Source organism: Oenanthe melanoleuca, chromosome 15 (genome assembly GCF_029582105.1).
Source record: "Oenanthe melanoleuca isolate GR-GAL-2019-014 chromosome 15, OMel1.0, whole genome shotgun sequence".
Lineage (NCBI taxonomy): Eukaryota > Metazoa > Chordata > Aves > Passeriformes > Muscicapidae > Oenanthe > Oenanthe melanoleuca.
Window position 1 is genome coordinate 11,495,842 of NC_079349.1, and position 26,088 is coordinate 11,521,929.

Below are 26,088 nucleotides of genomic sequence, written 5' to 3' on the forward strand. Positions count from 1 at the left end.
CAGACATTCCTGTCCCTATGGCTGCACAGGGAAAACCAAAACCATACATATTTCAGTAGGTGCCATTTATGTGTCTGGCACATCAGAAAGACCCCTGGGAACAGAATTCAGAAGCAATGGTTAATCCATGGTAAATCCAGAAGGCAGATGTGGTGTTTACATTTCATCTGCAACTTGGGAAACTGGATCTTGCCTGGGCTTGAATTTCAAGCTCTTACCACAGGATTAGACCAAAAGAAAAGAATCTACTTCAAGTCATTGCTAACTGCAGTTTCACTGCAATACCTTTCCTTGAGAATTCCACCAAGCTTCACCAGGTCATTCCCAAGGAACAGCTGCTTAGAAGGATTGAAGTTGTTGCTCCAAGTACCTTTAGGGATGGTTCTTCACACCAACATCATTACCTGAGAGCACCCAGGGACCTCCACTGCAGAATGTGGCTCCTTGGACTGAAGAACTGCACCAGCTGTACTTACAGAGAGATTTCCCACATGCAGAAGAAGAAAGGTTCCTTCAGTGCAGCAGCAACACCCTTGTGGAAGCAGAGCTGAGAAACATGGCATTTAGTCAGCAGCAGAAGGGCAGCATTGCAGGGAGCTGGCCTGTTTAGTTCAGTCTCAGTAATTTCTTGAGCTTGAGAAAAAGTCCTTGAGCTACTCAAGAGCACAATGGGAATAAAAAAAACAAAACCATAGATTTAAAAAAAAAAAAAAAAAGAAAAGCAGGTAAGAGAATTCAGTACAGCACAAGTTGCACAGTTGAGTAGTCTGAAGGTGAAAGTGAGTTTAGAGCAGATCAGCAAATGCAGCTCTTGTTGCTGGCAGGACCAGTTACACTTACTGTCCTAGCTTTCCTAAACCAGCAAAATTTTAAATCCTTCTCAGAAAGCAGGACTAGAAACAAAAGAAAGCTCAAGACCAGCATTATAGGAAATCTGGAGAAAAAAAAACAGAAAGCCTAATACCAAGGAATTCTTAAGAATAATAAAGGAAAACCAACAATTATCAGTGGCCACATTCCATCAGAAAATCAAATACTTTATACATCAAACCCAAGCTAAACATTTAAATGTGATCTTTAAGTATCAATACATTTAAGAACACACATTGGTCTGTGTAGTCTATTCCATTTGGGTGGAAAAGTCCCATTCAGAACTACACCCTCCCCTTTCAATTTCTCATAAGTTGATTTATTTCATTCTGTGCTTTCTTCTAAAACACCTAAACATCCTGCTTATCTGAAACTTCCTCAGCCTTTTCCCTGTCAGTGACTACACAGTACTCTATACACTGCATTTATAACAACATACAGCAAATCAGAGTAAACACTGAAAACATTTTACTACTGAAAACATGTTTGTTTTTACCATCAGCTGCCTCATCTTTTCTGTATCAAATACACTCACCCCACCTATCACTTGTAGCAAGTGAACAAATTACACAAACAGCTGCTAACACATCCAAAATGGATCCTTGTAAACCACATTTTCCTCAAAACAAAAGCCCCCAGAATCTGAGAACAACCTTGCAATACAAAGTTTGCCACAGCTGCTTCTTATCCACAATTCATTTATCATTCTTATCAATGAGATAAATCACTGTAATAATGGATCAAGTGCAAATTTGTACAGCCAAATATTCTGTGTGATCCTGTTCCCCTTTATGTTGCTCAGCAGCTTTCAAAAACACCAAGATGGGTGAAAAAGAATTCATGTCTCAGTGGGAAATGGAAACTGCTGCAGGCAACCCTGGGAGCACTGGGTTCTGGCTCTCACACACCAAAACCACCCCAAGAGCTCTGGCAATGCTCAGAAAATAAAGGAGCTCCCATCCAGTCCCCCCAAACCCCTTTTTTGTTACCCAAAAAATAAAAGGAAAGAGGAGCAGTGCTTTTTCTAGAACCACAGCACCTTGTGCCCTCCCAAACAAACAGAGACAACAGTGCATTTCAACTTTATTAGAAAAGAAACCCAAAAGTTTATACAAAGCTCTGCATTTTACAGAAAACCACCCCCCCAAACACAAAGAAATCCAACATTGCAAGCTGTATGCATTTCTGTTTTCCTATACAGACATATATATATGTACATACACATATATATATGTGTGTGGGTGCACGTGGGTGTATATATAGTGTGTGACTTCTTTTTTTTTTTGCATGGTTTGCATTCATTATTTTACAAAGTTAACATTCAGTAGAAAAAAAAAAAAAAAAAGGATTTTTGTTACCATTATTTTCTCATATAAATAACTGTGAGCAGTCCTTCTGCAGATAGATAAAAAACACCTTTTCGTGTCATTCTGTAAAAAACAGACATTACTGAAATGGTACTGAAATCTTTCAAGTTTTTGTTTTCAATACCACCATAAAAATATCATCTAGCCCCCAATTCAAAATGCTTGTCCAAGGCATTAGAAGAGAAAGGACTGTAAGACAATTCTGGAAAGATCAGTTCTTTAAGCCAACATTCAGGTAGATAATTTTGCTGGACCTCATACATTGGTGTGAAATGAGCACAAACAGGAGACCACCCTCTCTGTCTGCCTGGAAAAGCTGGTTCTTTTGTCTTGTTTGAAAAAGTCAAATTCCAACAAAGCACCCAGCAGTGTGAAGGAGCTGCCAGGCTCTCAGCTCACCCTCCTTGCCACAGATGCAATTAAAATCTCTACCAGCTCAGCACATTTTTCCTACTCCATTCACCTTAAAAGGAGCTGTTGGATTAATCATGGCATGGTTAGACAGACATCAGGTTGCTGAATTACTGGGAGAAAAACTTAGCTAGAGGGGGAAGATACAAGACAACTAAAAGGAAGAGAACACTACAGAGAAGAGCTGCTGGAGCAACTGGCAGGGCTGTGGCTTGGAGAACTGGAACAGCAGAGAGATCTGAACTGCAGCTCAGAACATCCTTGTGTTTGCTGGAGTTCCTGGTGACAGTGTGATCCAGATTAACCAACTGCCTGGTAAACAATCAATCATTCTTTCTGTCAAGCACCATGATGGGCAGAATGGTGAAGAGTCTGAAGGCAATACAAGTGGTTGTGGTGATAACAAAGGTAATGAAAGTGAAGAACACAATGATGCCAATTAAATGGAGAGTAATGCCAATGAAGATGTTTCAACTTCCAGAGATGCTGGCAACAAGAAGAATGGTTATGTGGTTGGTGTTGATGATGGCCAGAATTCATTCATATGTCCATGTAGTCATCATCTTCATCAGTATCACTTTCCAGTGAGGACTCCTGGCTTGAGGTCTCTAAGATTTCCAAAGCTGGCTGACAAAGGCTCTCCTTCTTTACATTCGCTGCAGACTGAGCAGACAAAATAGCAGACTGATCCCAAAAAGAGAGAGAGAGAATATATTGCTAAATAGTCAGGATAAACCCATGATCACAGGGACAAAAGCCCACTGATTGCTATTCCTTCACATTCAATAACTGTCTTGTGTTGATAAAAGATGTCATCCTAATGTAAAACAACACAACATTACCAGTAGGCTTCCCCACAGTTAATGTTCTGGTAGCTTCCACTGATCTAAGAACTGCAATGGCTCCAAGAGGTCACTCAGCCATTTTTGTCATTTTTTCCAAATCCCTCAGAAAAGGGATAAGGACTAGAATAGCTCTCATTTCACCCACAGCCAGTATTTCACCAGTCCTTAAAGAACTGGCTCCTGCTGGTAACACCTAGCATCTCCTTCCACTACTGATCTACCTCTGGTTATGAACTGGGGACCTGAACTGTTGCTTCTTTCATACAAGTATTTTATTGAGGGGAGGATTAAGATAAAAACAAGAATCTAAAAAATTACTGTTTCCCTTTGATTACCTTTAATTTTTGCTTGGTCTCTTCTGAAATGCTGCCCTTTGGAGAAAGGAGGGTGGGAGTGGGTGGAGTGACAGTGATCTCAGGTGGAAATTTGGTGACAGATGAAGGTATGAAAAGCTTTGGCATGTTGGGCAGAATGCGAGTTTTTACTCGGGTGCCATCTGTCTTGTTCTGCTGACTTCCCAAAGTCTGTGAACTGGAGCTGAGTTCAGGCTTGGAACTGGAGGCTAAACAGAAAACAGCAAGGAAAAAACATGTTAGGAAGTTATCTAGGATTTCAGATGTCAAGGAAGAGGGAAGAGTTCATTGTTCAATGTAAGCCTGGCTCAAAAGGCCTCTCTGCAAGCCTTACACTAACCAAAGCTTAGAACCAGAAAAAAGATTGTGTAATGACAACTGGAAACTAGCAGTAAGTACAATATATCTTATTGGATGGCAGAACTCAACCTGACCAGGCACAACAAGTGGCAGTGTAGCACTGGCCATCTACATCTGCTACAAACAGCATCTCCCACTTGTGTCAGATGCATTCATCTCACCTTTGCATTCTCTGTCCCTCCATTCTGTAATACAAACAAAAAAAGCTCTCCAGCTTTACTCAGGAGTCTTCATTTCCTCCACCACAGCACTGTCTCTTTAATTACTGAGAGAGTCAAAATCTCCCCATTACTCTGTTCAGCTCCTGCCTCCTTGCTGTGCTCTGGCTCCCACACTGGTCAGCATCATTTCCACATCCTCCCCAAGTGTCTCAGCTTGGGCTCTCTACAGTGCAAACTTTCTCAGAGTGTATTGAGTACATCTCATAAGAAGGATCCAGCCTTTCCCTAGGCATTATCACATCACAAAATTATGTATACACAACAACAACCAGTAGATGACAATGCTCTGATGTGAAAAACTGAATACTTGTTAAAAGAGATTTCTTACTGGAGTCAAAATTATTTTTTAGACTGTATAAATGGAAACACCAGAGCCCTTCTCAGTCTGGTAATAATGACAGGTGTCCATATACATTTTCTCAGATTCAGTATTGTCAAATCCATCTCTGGCAGATACTGGGAACTGACATGGCCACTTACACACAGCAAAATAAAATGCCAGTTTCCTAATGCTATCCTGAGAAACGGCAGCAGTACAGCAAGCTACTAAGGGATGTAAAATTGAAATGCATGTTCTCAACAGCACACAGGAATGTAAGAGCTGCCACAACAGATGAGGCATGGCTTTCCATCAAGGCCAGTGACCCATCTCCATGGGCAGCCAATTCTTCCAGACAGTAATCAGACAGGATAATCTGCTTCTCACAAATAAGGAAAAACAAGATAGCCCAAACATGAATATCTAGATTATGCTTGCCTGAAATACCAGGTTTTACATTTTTTTCAATTAAAACACCAACCTCTTCTCTTGGGAAGAGGGCAGAGGAGGGATAGAACACATTAACTGCTGTAATGCTGCTTTTTATGTTTACTGAGACTGAGTCAGTTTTGTGAAAAACCATTTCCTTCTGCTAAATATCCCAGTAGTGTAATCCAAAGTGTTATCATACTGCCCCACATAAGACTTCAATTAAAATAAAAATTCTGCTTTAAAGGTTGCACGAACTCTATTGCATGAAAGCTGCTACTGGAGGTTTTTTATTTGCCTTTACTACCATGGTACTTAGCATGCCAGACATGCACCAAACACAATCAGCACTAAGGGATGCCCAGGAAGCTCAGGCATTGCCAGGAATGCATCCAAACTCTGCAATACTTGACTGGAAGGCAGGCAGAGAACCTGAGGCAGCTGTCTGATCAACCAGTGCCTACAGCCTGCTGCACAGCTCACCACCCCATGGCAGAATCCTCTGAAGCACAGGAAGCTCCTACCTGGGGCACAGCCATGTGCTGAATTTGTGCTGGGCTCCAGCTGCCAGCAGCCAGGCTCTGGGGCTGGTGCGACTGTGGCCATTTTCATCTGCTGACACAGCTCCTGCTGCTGAAATCCAAGCCCCTCCAAAGGCACTTCAAGCTCTTCTTCCTCTTTGGTAATGAAATATAATTCACAGATTAAGAGACATCCTGAGCTCTCTCCTCAGTCTCAATCCTTTTGCTGTCTAACCAACAGGCAGAAAAATCCTTTTAACTCTTGCTCTATTTCTAAACCATAATGTGACTGAGTGAAATTAAATATTGGCAAGTTAAGATGGCAAAAGCAACTTTTTCACACTTAATGCCATCAATTCAAACTCCTAAAAACAGGTATATGTAACTTAAAAAAAGAAGGAAAAAAATGTTGAGTCGGACTTTTGTCATCTCTGCACATCTGCAAAAAACCAGAGCTGAGCATTTCCTTTGGAGCTGTGAGGGCTGGAAGGAAGAGCTGCCACGTGCAGAGCAAAATCCACCACCCTTAATGAAGGACCAGCAATGGGTCCCTCTCTGATCTCCAGCCACAGGCACCTGCTACACTGAGCACAGCCCACTGCAAGGAGACTCATCACTGTGAGCCTCGAGTAACAGGGCCAAACCCACCTTTGGTGAAACCAACATCAAGTGATATTGCCCACCCTTCACTGTACCTCTATAAATACATTAGCCTAAAATTCCCACCTTCTGCTATTCTAGAAGCTGGGATGTTCATAACTCAGAGTCCATGTGTGTGTACAGTCTTGTTATTACATACCAGCTGTACCTGCTTTCAATTAATGCAGTGTTAAACAGCTTTGATCCACACTGAGCTGCAATGCTGTACACAACAGGAGTCATTTCCACTGAACTACTGAGAGCTGCCAGTGCCCTTCTGGGGCAGGGCAGAAACCCCTTCAAGGCTATGGACACAAACAAGCTCTAATTCTCTCTTAAAAATGAAGATATTCTTTAAAAAAGGGCTGCCTAGTCTAATTTGAATCACCTCATGCTTCCACAGGCTAAGGTGTGCACTGCAGCTATCATGGACCAGCACATGCACTGGATATTCACAGTCTCACTTGCTCTAAAATTCTTTGTATGGCAATGCTCTAAATTAATTTGGGATTTGACCATGCAACGTCTTAAAAAGGAATACATATTTTAACTTTTCCTCATTGGAAAACTGCTCCCACCCCCTCAAGTGTTGAAAACACTTCTCCATCTCCACCAATATAGAGAAGATCTTGGAATTTACCATGGTAATATTCTCCTGTACAAGAGTTCCCCTTGCAGAAACTGCTTCAGAAAACATCACAGCTTAACAGTCTGATCTATGCAGTTTGAAAGATGCAACTTTTTTTACAGTTATTATTTCTATGGTTCTTGAATAACTTGGATGACAAAAAGCTCAGGAGGAAAGCAGGCTGTTCTTTCATCCACTAATTTTCACAGGTAAAGAAAAACCCCATCACCTAGACTTGTACCTGAAAGCTCATATAAGCCTCAGGATAAATGAGATTGCTTGGAGCAATGTCCAACAGCTCCCAAAAAGGAAAGGTCACCCACGACAGCACAGCTCACAGACAGCCCTGTTCTGAGATGTGCCACTCACTATCAAGCACAAAATGGAACAGCCTAATGCACATCAGTGTGGTTCTCATTCTCAGCACTCTCCTGCACATTTCTCTCTGGATACTTCCAAACACAGCACTGGAAGTAGGAAGATAATCTTGCATCTGTACATGTATTAATAGAGCAAATCAGCTGAGAAACGACGCAGAAGGAAGTGCTGAACTTTGGAATTTGAGCAGGAAAATCCCAAAGCATTCTTTCCCTTCTGAAGCAGCAGAGGAGAGCTGCAGGATCCCTGGTCTTGCCTGCCCTTTCCAGCTGCACTCAGGGACTGAAGGCCAGGCTGGGAAGGAGCAGAGCCATGGGCAGCAGGAGCAGCCCCAGGCCAGCACTCACCCATCCCATCCCATCCCATCCCATCCCATCCCATCCCATCCCATCCCATCCCATCCCATCCCATCCCATCCCATCCCATCCCATCCCATCCCATCCCATCCCATCCCATCCCATCCCATCCCATCCCATCCCATCCCAGTGCTGGCAGGCTGCAGGCTGAGCCCAGAGCACTCCCACACTGAAATGGCTACAAGACACTCCATCAAAGACAGGAGCAAACACTGCAACATCTCAAGAAAAGCAAGATGAAAACAATGATGATTTCACATTACTCTGTAAGACAGAGGAGAAGCCAACTCATTCCTAACCTACTCCAGCACTCCAGAATCACCATCTTAAGTAGCCAGGGTAAGTACTAACAGAATCTTTCTTATCCACTTATTAACCCAGAATACAAACCAGTAATTAACTTAGCAGGTACAAAACTATATACAAATAAACTGCAAATGCTACAGCCTCAACTGCTAACTGAGAGCACTTCTGTATCTACTCTACTACTTAACTACATTAGGGACTTATTAGTTCACAATACAGAATAAGAGCTCTGATTTGCATTATTATTTAATGACAAAACTCTACTTCTTATGCTGATTACAGTATTTGCTTAATTATAAGATATATCATTGCTTAAACTGATTTGCTATACTTTATTTTAACTAAATTATGGCCCACTGACAAAAGCTTTTTTGAGCAGCCTAATTCTAGGAAGAGGCTACAAGACTGGTATCAGTCTATGTTCTCTCAAGAGCAACCAGCATCCTCATATACATCTCCATCTTCCAGAATATATTTTTTTCAAGTTTTGAAGATGCAGTTTTATAGTGCAGTAAAATTAGATTTAAATTTGAATAAAATATATGACAGCAATTTTTAATGTAGAAGTGAATGGAAATGAAAGGGCAGGAGCCTGGCACACTGTATATTTCTATTACTGCACTTCTGGAAACAATATTTGTTAATATTCTATTAGAATGTGCCTTTCAGTACAATAGAAATCAAGAACCACTGTTCTGTTAATCAATCCTTGCTGTCAGAGATATTCAATAGAGTCACAGAATTCTATTCCCTGACTGGGTCATACACTTTATTCTTTCAGGACTGTGCAATTTTAATTTTTTAAAATTTAAATAGAAACAATGTCACTAAAGTGACCAAGCTAAAAATAAAGTTAATAAAGAAAATATTTTTAGACTTCTTGAAAATAACAAGAATTGGTTAAGTGTACATATCATAATTTATACTTTAATATATTGCACGGATATTTGTTCTTTTTTCATTACAGACAAAAATGTCAAAACAAGGAAGAACAATCAAGAAGAAATATACAGTTGGATCTCCTCATTATTTGTCTAAAACAGACTTCTGAAGAGAATATTTCAATATTTGTTTTGAGGAAGATGCTGTTAAAGCCCTGAACATAATGTCCTAGTTCTCCTAATAAAAACTTTCCCCAGGGAGGTAAAGACTCCACTAACTCGTGAGCCACAATATTCTGCACAAGTGGGAGAACACCAGAATGTAAGTGCAGCACATTCTGAAGGTGTTCAGAAGCTCAGATTTAATATCAGTTAATAAATCTTTTGGTATTAGCCAGTACTTGTACTGTCTTGGCAGGTTTTCAAACATTAGCTCTACAAACCCAGTTTAAAATAAAACCAGTTCCTGAAGATACAATATGCAAGAGACACTTGTCCCCAGGCAGAGGATGGGGCAGGTACTGTACTCTGGAGACCCATTTAGCACTCTCACAGCACAACACACAGAAATCAGGCACAGAGAAAAGCACAGATTCGCAATGCACGTCACTATTGATATGAAAAGTTCCCTCCAATCCAGCTGAATTACAAGGATTTTTTTTCAGCCTTCCCTTTCCCAACAGCTGCCTAAACACACATAAAATAGTACACGACATAGAAAGAGGGACATCATACCTTTCAACATCTCCCTGCTTTAGTGAGGAAGAAACAAGCTGACAACAATTCAATGCAACAACCTACTCCAGCTTTCCTCTCCAACCTCTTCCCACTTGTTGCCAGGGTAACCAGTGTTTGCAGATGCCTATAGCGGGCGCCTGGGTTCATGACTTCATCCCAGTTAATATCCTCTCCCAGCTCTCACACACAGCATGCACTCCATACATTTATCCACACATGACAAACACACAGATTACACAACCCTGCAGCCCTTCTCACACTGGCACTGCTCTCCTTGCTGTGCTGATGCACAGAAAAATCCAAAATAACGCCGGCAAAAATAATCACTTGGCAATTTGAAGATGTGGAGAAAGTTTAACAGCAGTACTACTGTAACCAGCAATGAGCTGCTCTGGTCCCTTTGCACTCAACACTTAATAATTTCATTTCATCACGCTGTCAGGTAGGAGGCATTAGCATTGGTGTTACAAAACATTTTGTATGAAGTTTCAAAAAATTCTTTAGTCATGCACTAAACCTCTTACATTACAACTGAAAGACAAGCCCAGAAAATGTGACTAGCACCTGGAAAAAAACCTTTTCCAGTTTCTAACAGAAGCAGTTTGAGTATTACAGCAGAGATATGTTAAAGAATATAGGCAACATGGAGTGCAAGCACAAAGCATCATTTGATTATAGCAAAGAAGAAGGAGCTGAGCTTTGAACTCCAGGACAAAATATTAATATCACTTCAAAAGAAAATACAAGGATAAGTGAACAGACAACAATCTCAAGTGCTTAAATAACTAGCACTTGCACCACTTGCCTCCATCCCTCTGCAAAATACCTTCCCCAGCAGTTCCTGTGCCAAGACAAAAATCCTGAGAATACAGCAGTAGATTTAGCTGATTTGTGCTACCTTGCCTTCCAACCACTTCCAAAGAGTAAGGATTGAATTCTCTGTGACTCCAGACTCCACTTATGTTCCTGGTCCCAGTAACAACTGGTTTACTCTGCACCACAGCACTCACAATTGCTCACACAGCTCATTCACTGTACAAGGCAGAGAATATCTTTTTTCCACCCGATGGAAACGGGTCTGATCCTTTGCTCCCTGACATAGTGGAGGAAGTATCTTACCACATTTCCAGGGAATAATACTAATGTGAAAACAATTCATTTTCTCTATTCCATCTGCCTTGCTCTCCAGTGTGCTGGGAATTAATACAGCTTTTTTCCCCACACAGCAGCTGCAAAGGCCATGGAAAGCCTGAATTTGAAGGAGCTCAGAGTTTCCTTATGAGCTGTGCTGCTAAGTCAGAAAGACTGCACTGGAACACAGGTTGGCTCAGCTGGACAGAGTTAAGGATGCAGAAACACAGAAACAACAGAGCCTTTAGCCATGAGGTACCACAGCACAGCAGACACTGAGGCTACCTAGCTCATCACAGCATGAGGCAGGTACACTCAGTAGCCTTGCTTTCTCTAAACTCATTCCAAATATCCTGCCATGAAATTTATTGCTAAAAAAGCACTGCCAAGTGCTTTTAGTGCATATAGCTGCAAAAAGAAGTATTTGACTTGAAATGCCAAATGTAGGAAATTACATTCAAAGCTGACATACAAAGTCATATGTACAAAATTCAGCATCAGAGTAATTTTGGAGGTGAAAAGCTGCACAACACAAGTTCCATTGCCCCCTGAAATAAAAGAAATTCAAGCAGCCTGCTGAACAGAAGTTTGCAGTGCAATAGCACAGCACAGTGCTATATTTATCACTAGGTCCTGAGCAGGGAGAGTGTTCTGTACAATCAAATGAGACATACTCCAAAACTCTCCCTAATGCTGAGGTCAGCTGTCAGAACACTAACGAGACTGAAACTTAAAATGGGTGGCTGCTTTGAAAGAACTTCCTGAAAATAGTCCCTGGCCCCTACTAACTCCCAGGTCCCTCTAACAGCCATGCTGGGGCCAGTCTAACAGCAGACACAGTGGAACTCCTGTGGCCAAAAACATTTCTGCCATCACCAGCTGTCCTACAGGTGCAGAAACCTGGAATGCATGCAGCTAAAGAAAAACCATGAGTTCAGTCCTAACTTTCTACTTTATTTAAAAACAAAACTTCAATTTAAAAGAGCAAACAATAGGCCTAGATCTAAAAGACAACAGTTTGATATTCAATTACATGAACTTTCAAATGGCATTACCAAAACACAGCTAATTGATATTTGTTTAATAGCTGACTCAGCAAGGACACATCTGGAGAGCAACACAGCAGCACCTGTGGACAGGAACAGTCATTTGCAGTCTCCTGCTTCTGAAATTTCTCTATGAGTTACCCAACAAAAGCTCTAAGACCTTTCCTTTGCCATCAATATTTCACCCTCCTTTGCCCTGACAGCCAGCTAAGCACAAGGAAATTAGCAAGAGCAGCTGGCAGAAAAATCTCTTAAGTGAATGTAATGACACCCCACAATTTCCTAAGTACTTTATAAGCAACACAGTGCCTGTGCAGAGGGCTTATAACTACATCTCTCTTCAGTCTGCCTTTGTGCAGGAATATATGTAAATGTTATGTTGCTGACAGCAATTTAAAACTAGTGAAACTGAACCATATTGTAACCATACAGCATTGCTACCATGCTCCTTTACAAAAACCTCCAAAATATGTGTTTCAGTAGGGCAAGACATCCATAGGGCAAGGACTCTCCAGGATTTTCAGGGAGATCTATGAGTGCACAGGGCTAGAGAGCCTCCTGGAGCACAGACCTGCCCTGAGTGCACCAAACCCTGGCTCCAAAGCATGACCTCATCTGCCTCTGTGGGCAGCTGCTGCCCCTGCCTGATTTGTTCTTACTGATCCAACACAGGTACATAGCATTTATGATAGCTTTAATGTCAAAGGATTTTCTGCACTACACTGGATTGAGTAAATAAAACTTAAGGAATCTGAAGTGTAGGTATCAGAAATAGACATTAAGTGCACTGAAAAATTCTCCTGGAATGAGTTTGTTTCGACAGGAGGCAAATCAGCATCCTTTACAAAGGGAAGAGCCATGACTGACTGGTACTGTCTGAGCACTGCAAAAAGGAATTAAGAAGTCATTCACAAACAGGAAACCCCTGCTGACATTCAGCAGTCAAGTTGTTTTCAGAGTGCACCCATTGTGAAAAATAAAGAGCTTCACAAAAAGCATGGATCAGACAAGGGGAAGTGAGAATTCCAGTGCCAGGGAGGCTGAAGCAGCCAGAGATCAGAGAGAGCCCATGCAGAGCTCTCTGGAGGAAGCCTGGCTGATTCCCATTGATGGTTCATCAGCCTCTAACAGGTGGGCAGGAGCTTCTACCCCAGGACAGCACCAATGGGAATTTAAAACATTTAAAGCATTTAAAGAAGAGGTTTTAAAGCCTAAAGAAATCCAGCCTTGGGAACTGAGCTGTCAAAAACCAGAACAAGTCAACACTGGAAACTGAGGAGAAAGTAGTGAAAGTAAGATGCACACAAATGTCACAAGAAAACAGAGTAGAAGAAAAGGTGCATTTAAGAGAGAAGCTTCATGCCAGGTAACTGCAATATGAAGGCAGCTCACATGAGGCCACAGGTCCTTGGCATTCCTCTTTTTCATCTTTTTTTGAGTCATCTGTTGAGAACAACTCTGCTCTACAGCACAATTTTGAATTCAACAGAAAAAACAAGGTAAGACACTGACTGCAATTAAGAAGGTTGAATGTTACTACTTACAGTCATTTCAAATGTACCTGAAAATTTGAATTGAAATGCATAGTTAGAGTAAGGCATGGCCAACAGGGCTAAATATATTTGTGCAAGAAGAAAGTTGTCAAAACACTGAACTACAGACTCATAAAATCTGTGTTTGTCTTTGGAAATTCACAACAAGCAAACTCAGGAGCCAATGAGATCAGTATGAAGTTAAACTTAACTTATGATGGCAAAGAACAATCTCCATTATTTCCCTCAGAAACAGGATGCCCACTGATGTCTGGTATTTAGAAACTGCAAGGAATCAAGGTGGGCCCTTGTGCCATGCACTGTTTTAATACAAAGAGATGCTGGCAATGCAAAATGAAGGTTTACACTCTCTCTAGTGATGCCTCAGGAAAACATTCAGTCTCCTCAGCCTTCTGAGAGCTCACTATTAACCTAAAGTCATGGATATTGCTAAAATAAACTAAGTTGCAGACTTCTGGATAAAGATGCTCCTTACATCCAAAAGTTCTCCCATGACCCCAGCACCCAGTTATCCTACAGGGTGAAGTGTCACATCCCAACTACTGAATGTTGCTGAATTCTTTGGACTTCCCACATTAAACCCCCTTTAACTGTAACATTTTCCTTTCAAAGATTCTGCACCTGCCTGCACACACCTAAACAATTTCACTTCACTGCTCTCTGTGTAATAGTCTGCTCATCCTTCCATGCAAATATCCTCACTTGTATTTATTTCTTGTGCTTCTGAAACTCTCAGAGTTCTACAGGTTGAACCATATTTACACCTCTACTTCCCCTGTTGTGGCCCTTTCACAACCATCTGAAATTACTGGATATTCCCATGGCTTATGGAGTGCCATTTCCCTGCACAACACAAGAACTCTCTTCCCTAGCTTTGAATTTCTAGGTTTGGACAGCTTTATCATGACCTTGATTTCATATTGAACTGCTCAGGCCTTAAATGGACAAAAATTAACAGTGGGGAGTCTTCTACTTCGATTTTATATTCCAACTTGGTAAACAGCTGGCTTTCAGCAAAACACAGAAGTTTAAATAATTCCAGGTATAAAAACCTTCTACTGGTATCAGAACTCAAATGTGAATGTTTTCCAGTTCATTCCTCATAAAAATCATTATTGCAATAAGGACAGTGAAGAAGAAAATGTCAAGATTTTCCAGCAATTTAGAATCATGTAATACTGGAACAGTGTGACAGGCTGGAGGGACTTTACCTTAATTGTCCTATTTTAGCTTCCCCAGAGAAATGTTAGGCTGAGCTGGGAAGGCTGAGAGGCCCAAGTACATTTATGCCCAAATGTAGGAAGGTGTCTTGCTGCACCTGCCACCACCATCCCTCTGCTGCTGGACTCCATCACCCTCTACTCTGTACCAGTCATACACCAGACAAAATCTCAGGAAAATATTTATAACAGAAATGAGTGGCATAGCATCAACAATGCTTGGAAAAACAAATTCTTTTCCTGGGTGAAATCAGAGAAAATGAGAGCTAATACTCTCTGATGTGTAATACTTTCACATGAATAAGTAGGTACAGGTAGAGGTGATGAAAGAAAAAAGTTGAAAACAGTTTACTCTAGAAATGGGAGGAGTTTTTACACAAACAGAACTAATGGAAGGGAGATGACAAAGAGTTGTAACAGAATTATTTATAATTCTTTGTAGAGGAGGTGGATGCAAAGGAAGGAGAATTAAAAAGAAAAGAAGAAGAAGGGACACAGCAGTAATTGGTGTCTCTCTCTGCTAGAGAAATGACCTGTCAGGGAGGGCTGAGAGCCAGATACAACACATGCATTCAGCACTGAGCTCTGGAGAGAGCCTCTTGATCTTCAGTTTCAGGAGTGCAATTCTGGCAGCTAACCCTTCCATCTCCCTCAAACCAGATGATGCACAGAAAACATCAAAGAAGAATGAACAATATCTAACTCTACAACCTTAACAAAGCCCAGAAAGTCAAAAGATTAAAATAAATGTTCCAACGACATGGCCTGGGGAATTGCAGGGAGGAAAGCACATCAGAAATGCTCCTGAGTTCTGTTTGAAAACCAGAATAGGTGAGTTCTTATCAGCATTGTCATTCCTACACCAATCTCCTTAGTAAGTACATAACAGCTTCACACAGGATTCATTTTTTCCTCCCCTGTTGTCTAGGCACAAACCCAAATTGCTCCCTGCTGCACAAGCCAGACAAGACATCTTATGACACCAGGCAACTCCATTCTTTTGCTTCCCAAGGACAGTAACAAATGTAATTTGTTAAGCCATTCCATCCTCATCACTCCCCTTTTCTCTTTTCCCTTCCTAAGACAAACTCTCCCTGCAACTGTGAGAAAGGAAAATTAGACAACTATAATACAACTGCTGATACTAGATGTTAATTTTCAATTTTGTTCTGTACTCAGAGATTAGCAAATTGGGAAAACCTATTTCTCCCTAACTTGCTCTTCACTGCTGATGAATTAAGAGTATGAGCACTCAAATACCAAGGCTGATTACATAAGGGAAGAAATGACATACCAGAAGTATAAAGACAAAAACTTTACAAAGTCCCAATTCCAGACTAAGAAAGCATCCTGTCTCACAAATCTGGACACTATTTCCATGTATCTTCCTGCATCATTTTCCACAATACCTGTTCTGTATGTGGTTCATTCATAACTTATCTGGGCTCCCATGACTTGTCTAAGGCATTTGGTGAGTAGTGCTGGGCCAGGCTTGTGAACAGATGGAGTGAGCCCAGGCAGCAGCAGATGCTTTTTCAGACAATGTTTCTGCTAAAGTTGCAGGAAAGTACAGGCTATGGCACGTGCTCTGCCACCTTATCATGCACAGTGTCCCACAAATATTCCCAACCACCTCTCTGGGCACCCAAGGCAAGTCTGAAATTGGGTCTAATCTTACTTCATTGCCCAAGGTGGATCAGTATCACCCAGCACAGAGATTTCTCAGCTGCTAAAGAGTCAGCCTGCCATGACAGCAGTAAAACAAGTGACAGTGTTCTCATTTATTCTTTCCTCATCTAGAAGACTGTACAGGACCAATTACATAATACAGTCATAAACAAATCACACAATCATGCTATAGAATAAATAACATTTGTTTGGTTCCTTCAATCCTTTCCTGTGCTCTAACCTGGCACATAACCACACCAGGGCTATAAATAACACATTCCAACATTCTGGTCCTGTCAGATGCTTCTTTTTTGAAATGTGAAATGTAACAGTGATGATAAGCTGACTTCCTAGACCATGTAGAAACTTGGTCATCAGTGTTATCTCCACACTCACATATGCTGGACAGTGAGAGCTGTGCAGCTAATTATGTCAATCAAGCACTTCTAAGACAGATGCAGGCTGCTCAGCAGTTTATTTTAATTATAATCATTTAAAAATACTTTAAATCTTTTAAAGCATTAAAGAACTGGATCCTCAACTCATTGAAGAAAACAAAATAATTTTAATTTTAATCCTGCTACGGACTTCAACTCTCTAAAAGAGATGACTATTTTCAGGCTGCTATTTTATGATTTCACATGAAAGTCAGAGTGGTCACTCTTTTAATCTACCCTACAAATTAAACTAAGTATGGATTATGCACATGCACCCACTTCATGACCAAGACAAAAATCTGTGCAGCCTTTGGGACGCGGTGCAGCGTCAGAAAACGGGACAGCAGCAGAAGTCAGGCACTAATGAATTCACCATGTGGAAACTGTTAGAGGGGCCAGAGGGCTCTCCTGGCTGAGACTCACCACGAGCAGCATCCCCCACGCTGGGGGCAGCATCCCCCAGGCTGGGGGCAGCCTCTGTGCCCTGGCCCCGGGGCGGCTCCTGCGGGGGCGGCACCGACGACGCCGAGGAGGAGGAGGATGAAGAGGAGGAGGCTGGCTTGGATTTGGAGTGCAGATCGTTCAGTCTCAGGAGGTTCTCAGGAGTCACAGTGTCTGGATTCCCTGGGGTGGGATGCAGGGTGGCTGGTGCTACAGGGAAGAAGCTCTCTCGGGTGTCCTTGGTGTGCTTTGGGGTTGTGGGTGCTTCTCCTGCTGCCTGCACACAGAAAGGGGCAGCAGTGAGAAAATGTCTGCAAGGCACAACTCTGAGACAGAAAACACTCTCTTTAATATAACATAACAGGGACTCAATCACTATACCAGAGAAATCTTTTCTCCTTTATGGATTATTTTTCTGTTCTTTATGGTCCATTTATCAAACTAGCACTTGAACACTTATTCACATTTATAAAGTTTAATTTAACACATCCCTCACAACATAACATACTTTCCTTAACTCTGTAATTAAGCATGAGTTACAATCTCCTGCAAACAGAAACATATTTCTTTCATTTAAAAATATGTTGACAAGTGCTTGACCTGAACAAACAGATCTGCACTGCTTTAAGAGATTTTGCAAATTATCACAAGAAATAATTCTTAGTGAATGATGTGAGAAGAAATGGAGAAAATAGAAAAATGTATTCACTGGTGAAATAAGAGATCAGTGTAACTCCAAATAATAAATTCCTGACAGCTGCAGAACTGAGTAACACCAAGGTCCAGTAGAAACAGGCTCAGGAAGATCTGCTGCCTGTGCACAAGTAAGAGAGGCACCAACACTCTTCTCCAAAGCCAGTGTTAAAAATTTAATGCAGTGTCATTTATAATACAGACAGAAGGTAGAAGTGGGACATAAATTCACCAAAGAAGGGAATGAAAGTATCATAAAATGAATATCTTCTCTGTAACTCTTATCAGTAATCAAATAAAGTATTCTTGCTTGTGAGGCCACAGAAAGCATTTATTTTACACTCTTTAGAGTCTTCATTTAATGGAGATTTATTGGACCATAAAAGATGCAGTTAGATAGAATTCTCAGATGTTTAATTGTTTGTCTCACACCTGTACCAAGACAAAAAACCCCTCATTTAGTGATAAGAGTATGAATGTCTGAAACAGAAACAGGGTTCAGCTGTCAAATGTAAAATCAAATTGGACCCTAATGTCCTAGATAACCAAAGATTTATTACAAAGCCAGAAAAGTCAGTAGGATTTCACTGAGGGAGCAGAGGAACTTTCAGGTGGAGAAAATGCATACTTAAAATTCAAAGGTAGAGAGCGCACAAGTACATTAAAAAAAAAAAAATAATTGGCAGAATGTATTTTTGAAGTTCCTGAACTTGATTAATTAAGCTCTAAAAAGCATACAATTAAAATCTGCCAGATAATATGTGTACACAAAAAAAATTAATTAAAATACAGTAGTTATATTCACAACAATTACCACACTGGATCAAAAAAAGGTCAATTTTGCCTCTGAAAGCAGCAAGTTTCTGATACTTAAAGCATCAGTTCCAAAACTAAAGGTCTCACACAAATGGGATCACACAAACCTGAGGGAAATGAAAGTGCAGAAGAAAACCTTAAGCCAGAAGTGAGATCACTTGAGGAAATGTTTTCAGCTGTGATTTAAAGGGAAAGCCCTTCACACCCATGCACTTCATTAACTTGCAGAATGGATGATGTAGAACCTGACATTTCTGTGCTTGTATTGTATCCAGGTTTTTTTCCAGAGAAACACATGCAGGTACTACTTACCTACATAATGTTAAAAATGGATCTGCACCTCAAACTGGATTTCTACAAAAATGCACAGCTATTTGCAGAGCCAGAAAGAGGACATTTGGAAAGTAACTCAGCTGTATTTGGATGGTATTCAGATGAAAAATTATTAGAGAATAAATTTTTATGGACTAATTGCTGCTGAAGGGACCTCTGGAGGTCTCTAGTCCAACTCCCTGCTCAAAGCAGAGCTGACTTCCCAGTTCCATCAGTTTCTGGGGGCCCAGGGCCAGCCCAGCTCAAATACTGCCAGGGAAGGAGATTCAGCCTCTCCAGGTCCCTTTCTAGTGTTTTACCACCTTCCCAGTGAACATTTGTTTCCAATCACTTCATCCAAATTTCTCTTGCTGCAGCTTTAAATGGTGCCTCTTGTCTGTCCTTCCTTTCTGCTGAAGGCCACAATTCCATAACTTTATCCTTCATTTTTTTTCTCCTCATCAGGATGAACTATCCCAGCTCTTTTTCCAGAGAATTGAAGCATTTTATTTACAAAAAAAAGAATAAAGCTGAAACTAATGTGATGTTTCTGACTCAGGAAAACCATGACCAAAAATTCTAATGTGTAATCAAGAAGTGCAGCCTTATACAAAAGAAAGCAACAAAAGATTATTGTGTTCATACTTTAAAGGGAACTTTCCAGATGTGACCTGGTGAAGAGTTGTCTCAGGCTGCTGTAAATAGACAGGTTCTCTTCAACCCAATGAAACAGAGACTTTGGGAGGAAAATAAAAAAAATCTCACATTGACTTTGTTTTCTCAAAAGAGGGGGTGGGAGTGGAAGGAAAAGGAGAAAGCTTTCTTTAAAATCAGAGCCAAGCTTTAAAAAAACCCATTGTTGGCTACTGTGCATTCTGCAACTCACAGAGCCTCAAGAAAAGGGATTTAAACCTGCTTTGTGTATTTTTACTGCACTCAGGAACTGAAGACCATCCAAAAGCTGGAAGCCCAAAGCTAAACACCACAGTGAGGCACATGTTCTTTAAAAGATTTTGGGTTTTGTGTAGGGGCAAGAATTCCAGCACCTCTGATCAGTAAGTGATGCTACTCACAAAAGGCAGCTCAGGGACTGTCACTAACTGCACTGCTCAGGACTTCTGGGGCCACATGTCACCATCCTGCAGCTCTCCAGCAAAACACAGGACCTTGTAACACCCAGCTGAGAAAAAAACCCAGAAAAACTCACTACTGCAAGTCTAGGATTTACAGAAACCTTTTATGTTTACCTATCTCTACTGCTGAACCAAGTAAGGCACAATAAAGATTGTTTTCCACAGACAGACAGTAGGAAACTGAGAGGCAGTGACAAACCTTTACCAGTGTTTTATGTGGTTTCTCATCAGAAGATGATTTTTTAGTTTTTACTTTGCTGTGGTACTAAGCCAAAACTCAGTTCTGACTCAGAACTTTTCCTTTTCCCCTCTCCATCCATCTCACCATGCTGGGTGACTCTGTTACCACCACTGTTACAAAGTGGCTTTAGTCACCAAGCAGAAACAAATATTTTCTTACATTTAGTGTTACTTACACAACATGGGAATATAACTGAATTAAGATAAAAACTCTTATCTGACTTCTTCCTGTCTCTCATTGTAACTACAGGTTCCTCTAGCCAAGACTGGACTTCCTCCTAGATTTGTGAAAAAAAAAGAGGCACTGAAAGGCAAGCAGTACTACTTCTGTATTGACTACTATATCAAAGTGAACAGAATACACATTTAAGGGTTATTATTGATATCCAAATAAGGTGTCATGGGTGATCCACTGGTTCCATAAAGAGCTCACTATTTTACTTCTCTTTTTTAGAAAGCAGCAAAAACTGTTTTTCATTTTGTAGAATGTATAAAGCTGAAAATTAAATGAATAATTAGGATGGATGTCTGTGTGAATTGTGACTGTTTCTGACTTAGGTCACAAAATCATTCTCTTTATTTGTTAGAACCCTGACTGTTTCAGCATTCTCCTCAATGAGTTCATTCAGCTTCACAGAGGTGATGGCCAAACCCTTCCCGTGTTGAAAGCTGATGTAAAAACAAGTAAGGAAAATGCTGGAAATCCAGCTCTGGGACAGCCTTCCACCAATAAAATTAACAGCAACAGTGCAGAATTTTTTCACAGATGTTACTGGAAAAAATAGCTCCCTACAGTTTCCCAGTGAGGCATTTCAGCAGCAGCTAAAAGAAATCCAGCATTAAGATAAAAGAAATCCAGCATTGAGATAAAACATGAGAAGAATTTTACTTTGTAGCCTGTGAAGTCATAAACCAGAGAATGTGACCATGGGTTTAGTTTTACCATACTTACTGTTTTTCTAAAACACATTTTGAAAAACAAAGAAATCCTACAGCAACCTTCCTCCTCCTGCTTTTGGGAGGGCTCAGCTCTCTGTGGCTGTGGGAAAAATTACCAACCAAATGTTCCAAAGAAAGGGAAAGTGACAGTTTTCCCAAGAAAAGTTTCCTAATGAAAGATGCTGCAACTGCAACTGTTACATAACATTTTCTTGTGATTTTTTTTTTTTTTTTTTTCCTTTTCCAATTACTCCCAGGGCTGAGTTTAGCACCCTAGTGGGACTGAAGACAGAACCCATCTCACACTAAGGTGTTCCTCTTCAGAAGGACACCAGCACATCCCCACAAAGCCTGGAAGTGTCACACCAACTCCTGAACAATATGCTGGCCACATTCCACAGTATTACCACTCCAACTTCTGCTCAGTATTGTGTTTTAATTATATTATATCTACCCATTATTTTTCCCCCCCACTCAATCTCTCTACAGCAGCATTTGAAAGAAATCTCATTTGGAAGTTTTCTTCTAGCTGCATCAGAAATACCAGCAATATCCTTGATCAAGATTCTGAAGAACCTTTTATTTCCCAAGACCACTTTATATATAGAAAATAACAAAGGTTTATATACACATGATTGAACTCCAGCTTAACTAAATCCCCCATTAACACAAATGCATGCAGGGGCTTAATGTCCTGCTCTACATAGGCAGCCAGACTGCAGCAACACTTCATACACAAAAACATCATTATTGGACCAAGAGAGACCAGGTAGCAGGATGAAAAACATTAATATACAAAGTAAAAGATAAAAAGTGACTTCTCTTTCCTTCATGTTCACTTAATGATTGCTTTCTGCAGGAGACAGAAGGAGGAGAGCTGTTAATTATATCAAGAATACACCTCCAGGATAGAGTGAGAGGGGGATGCCATGGCAACTGGCAAATGCAACAGTGAACAAAATGGTCACCCTTTGGTAGGAGACCATGAAAGAGCTCGTCCTTTTGTCACCCCCCATCCCCACCTCCTCCTTCCCCCTCCTTTCTTGTCATCTTTGCTGCATTAATAAAGCACACAGACAACTCAGGAAAAACAACTTTTTCTGTAAGCAGTCTCTGACGTCTTGATGTGCAGGAAGAAAAGATGAAAATTAGCAGCATGTGGGTGGAACAAAAAGGGGGAGAAAACACATGAGGTAGAAGATGATTATTTTCTAATTATTTAATATTCTCCTAATCTCCTCCCATTGCTAGCAAAGTGCCTTTAGCTGCTTCCTGAAGAGACCAGCTTGGTGGTTTGTTGCTTTGTGGGGGTTTTTTTATGTGAGAATTCGAGAAGAAAACGCTCTAGACACCCAAGGCAGTTCAAACAAGTCACTCTCAAGTTTTCTCCTGGAAGAAAAATGCCTGAGAGCCCATGTCACTGCAGTGCTGACTGCATTCCACAGCAGAAGGGGAAAAAGCCATGGGAGTGCCCTCTAGCTTCACTCACAGAAGAAAATGTTTTCCTGTTCCAAGTGAAATATCACATTCACTGTAAGGTCCAACACAGGGACTGTCCCACCACCAGAGCCAGGCTCCAGAGTCAATCTGAGCTTGGTGTGTGTGCTTTCAGCACAGCCCTCAGAGATAAACCCACCAGTGATCCCAGAAAAGTCTTCAGCACGAGGCTGTGCATTCAGACCTCTCATCACCAGCCTGGGAAGAGGCAACCACTGGTGGGAGGAGAAAACAAGTCCCCAGTTACCTGGTTTGGAACTAGAGAAGGGCAGGAAGAGCACTCAAGCAGCACCTTCCCTAGGAACTACCACTTTTATATGACAGTATAAACAGCAAAACTTTATAAACTCATGGATCACCCTGGCAGCTTGCCAGGAGCCTGAAAGGCTCATTTGCATAAACTGATTGTGTTTATAATAAAATTCATTGTTTTGATTCTGGTGGTAGCTTCATGAAGCATCAGTTTTAATTAGACCTGACACAGAAATCTGCTGATGTGTTTTGACTGTAGGCTGAGGCAGGGAAATGAGGAAAGCATGAGGAGTTTGGCATCAGCCAGGGGGAGAAGGTGGCCATGGGGGTGTTACTGTGGAAGGGGTGAGTGAAGCAAAAGGTGAAAGGGAAGATTTGGGCAGGCAGAGCTCAAGGCTTGGCAGATGGAGCAGGAAAGAGCAGTTGAAAAATTTCCTTTCTCTCCCTGACACTTCAGGGATGGAGCTGGTCCCAGAGCAAGGATTTTTTGGCTAAGGCAGCAGTGAGTCTTAAATAACTCAGCAAAGTTGAAATAGCCCCTTCTCATGACATTTGGATGATATAGTCTACCTTGAAGAGCCAATAGAAATTTCAGCTCTCCAACACTACCCGTTACCAGGGTTTCTACACAGACTCCCATAATCTCAGGGGTCACAACACAGGACCAGAGACTCCCTGGCATTTTGGAACTTTGCCTCTGAACACTCTTGTATTTTTAGAGACATTAAATCCAGCCCTGTGTGCAAAGTTGATTTTTACAATGTTTTAAAGGTATTTGTTTTATATAAATTCAGTTCAGGATTAGTGATAAATTAAATCTCAACACACAACTACAAGTTTTAACTGTCATGACTTTCAACACTGGTGAAAAGTGCAATTTCAGTATTAAGGTATTCAGTATTAAGTCCACAGTAATAGAAATACCTTTCCTGATTGCAGGAAAAAAGAAGACAGATGGGTTCTTTAACTGAAGTATCTCCACATGCATTTATAGAATATTCTGGGCAATGCAAAGCTTCATCCCAGCTTGTACTGTAATAACTTTCCCATGTCAATATGACCTTAATAGCATTAAATGAAGAATTTAGTAAGGGCAATTTTAGGTAGTCAGTGGAGCAGCTTATTAAGAATTCTCTAATTATCTAGAATCCTTACAACTGCTTTCTGCCAACATGTCCCTTCCTTGGTACCCAGGACCACATATTTAAGTTCAATGCTACCTCAAAACCAAACTAGTCTGCCTCAATCTTTCATCCTCCCTCAACAAGGCCTCCTTCATATTCCATTTCCAGGGACCATTAATTTCATATGAAAATCACAGTTGGCAAGACTAAAAATATAACTCAGAGCAATAGATGACTGCTTTCAGGATCTCTGCAAATCCTATAGATAACATTCTCAGACAGAAAAATCAAAGAAAAGAACAAGAAACCTTCAAAATGCTGCTTGATAAGAAAGTCAATTAATCTCCAGTGTAACTTTAGTTACTTGGCTGCTAATGACCCAGTGACCACCACTGGATTTCCACATTTGATAGGAGTACATCAAAAGTCTTATTCACACTTAAGGATTTAAAGGGAAAATGATAAAAAGTGGAGGAATTACTTTTGGCCATACCTTTCTCCACAACAGCATTAATATCAACACTTTAAAATGTTGCATCACCCCTCTAAACTGTGAACCAAAATGTGCTGAAGCTGATGAATATATCACTAAAAAAAGGTATTAATATTGAATACTGAAAGAAATGTCCCAGCAACTTAGACAGAACACCATTTTATATCAATTACATTGGGAATCTCCCAATGGAAACACTCCAATTTCTCCAGTTCTCTAGGAGCACTGGAACTTTTCACTGACTTTTTCTGCCTCCTTCAAAGCTGGAAACCAACTTTTCCCAGCTACTTCCCATGTTTTGAGCTGACTTGGTAGGTGATGTGCCTCTCATTGGCTTGAAACATGTTAGCAGTGCATCACTCATAACAACTAGAGAGGATTTCTGCAAGCAAGGCAAAGGGTCAGAGCACTGCCAGGCCATTAAAAAGATGAGATCTGCTCACAGAAGTGTAAGGAGCCACTTGGTCCAGTTCCACTCACTGAGTGCTCAATTGTTTCCTGCTTGTGCCTGGAGAGGCAGAGGAGCAGATCTGAACACAGCTGTTAAATATTTAGGTTAGAAACTCTGACTGGTCTGGAAGAAAGCTGAAAAGCCAGAATTTAAGTAATGCCTAATTTTAGTAGCAAGTGAAAGTCTTCATAAAGATGCCATATAATGCCTGTAGCTTTAAAATACAACAGCCAGCTGAGAAAGACACACATAAAGGTGGATTTTGTGCCTTTTTTTGCCTTTCTTTTTTTTTTTCCTGTCAATTTCTTGGGCTAAGTGACTGAAGAACCACAGGCTCTGCAAACCCACTCAAACTATCCAGGAACAAAGCATTTATCCTGGCTGTGGCAGCTCTGTGCATGACATCATTTGCTTACAAAAGGCAAATACTTGCCAATTTTAAATAAAACAGCATTCAGTCTGCTGAAAACAGACAGATGTCTACAAGAGTGGCTATTCCTGTGTCTCCACACTAATTCACAGTGCTGTAGTAGCAGCTTCACACAGCCTGCAAGATGCTGCTAGAAGCAAGAGGAAAATGAGACTGCAGGATGTAATAACCTCGTTAGCTGGGACTGCTTCCTAGAAGGGAAAGCTTCCAAGTGCAGCATGTGAAGGGCTATGTTTTATTTCAAGTGATTTAACAGGAAATCTTATTGCTTCCAGTGCTGTTAAATACTAGCTCACCTATTGTGTGTGCTCTCAAGATTAGTTTGTGTGGTTTTTCACCCCTCTCACGTTTTGTCATATGCCTGAGAATTGGTGACTCTGCTGGAAGAACTGGAAGAGCAGTGACATTCCCAGAACCTTCAAGAAAGCCCAGCAAGGAACTGGGTTGATAAAGGAGAATTGGGTGAGTGTTTTCTAAAAAGGTGAACACATCCAAAAAAGCAACAGTAACATTACTTTTTAGAGAAGCTTTCTAGCAAATTCTTTTTAAAGTCATAAATCACAGTGTGATGACGTCTATTTTTTCCCCAA

At 40.9% G+C, this 26,088-nt stretch overlaps 1 protein-coding gene across 3 annotated transcripts in view; it reads right to left on the minus strand.

Annotated features, from left to right (window-relative positions):
- Positions 1-1,941: 1,941 nt before the first annotated feature.
- The window catches only part of CABIN1 (calcineurin binding protein 1), a 107,166-nt gene continuing 83,019 nt past the window's right edge, over positions 1,942-26,088 (minus strand). For 2 of the 3 annotated variants that reach the window (XM_056504113.1, XM_056504112.1), the window contains exons 35-38: positions 17,101-17,395; positions 5,700-5,852; positions 3,829-4,055; positions 1,942-3,332 (exon numbers count right to left, since the gene is read on the minus strand). In XM_056504113.1, the coding sequence (XP_056360088.1) occupies positions 3,189-3,332; positions 3,829-4,055; positions 5,700-5,852; positions 17,101-17,395 (819 nt within the window). In that variant the 3' untranslated portion in view covers positions 1,942-3,188. The remainder of the gene's footprint in view (positions 3,333-3,828; positions 4,056-5,699; positions 5,853-17,100; positions 17,396-26,088) is intronic. The other variant, XM_056504114.1, reaches the window with a different exon arrangement.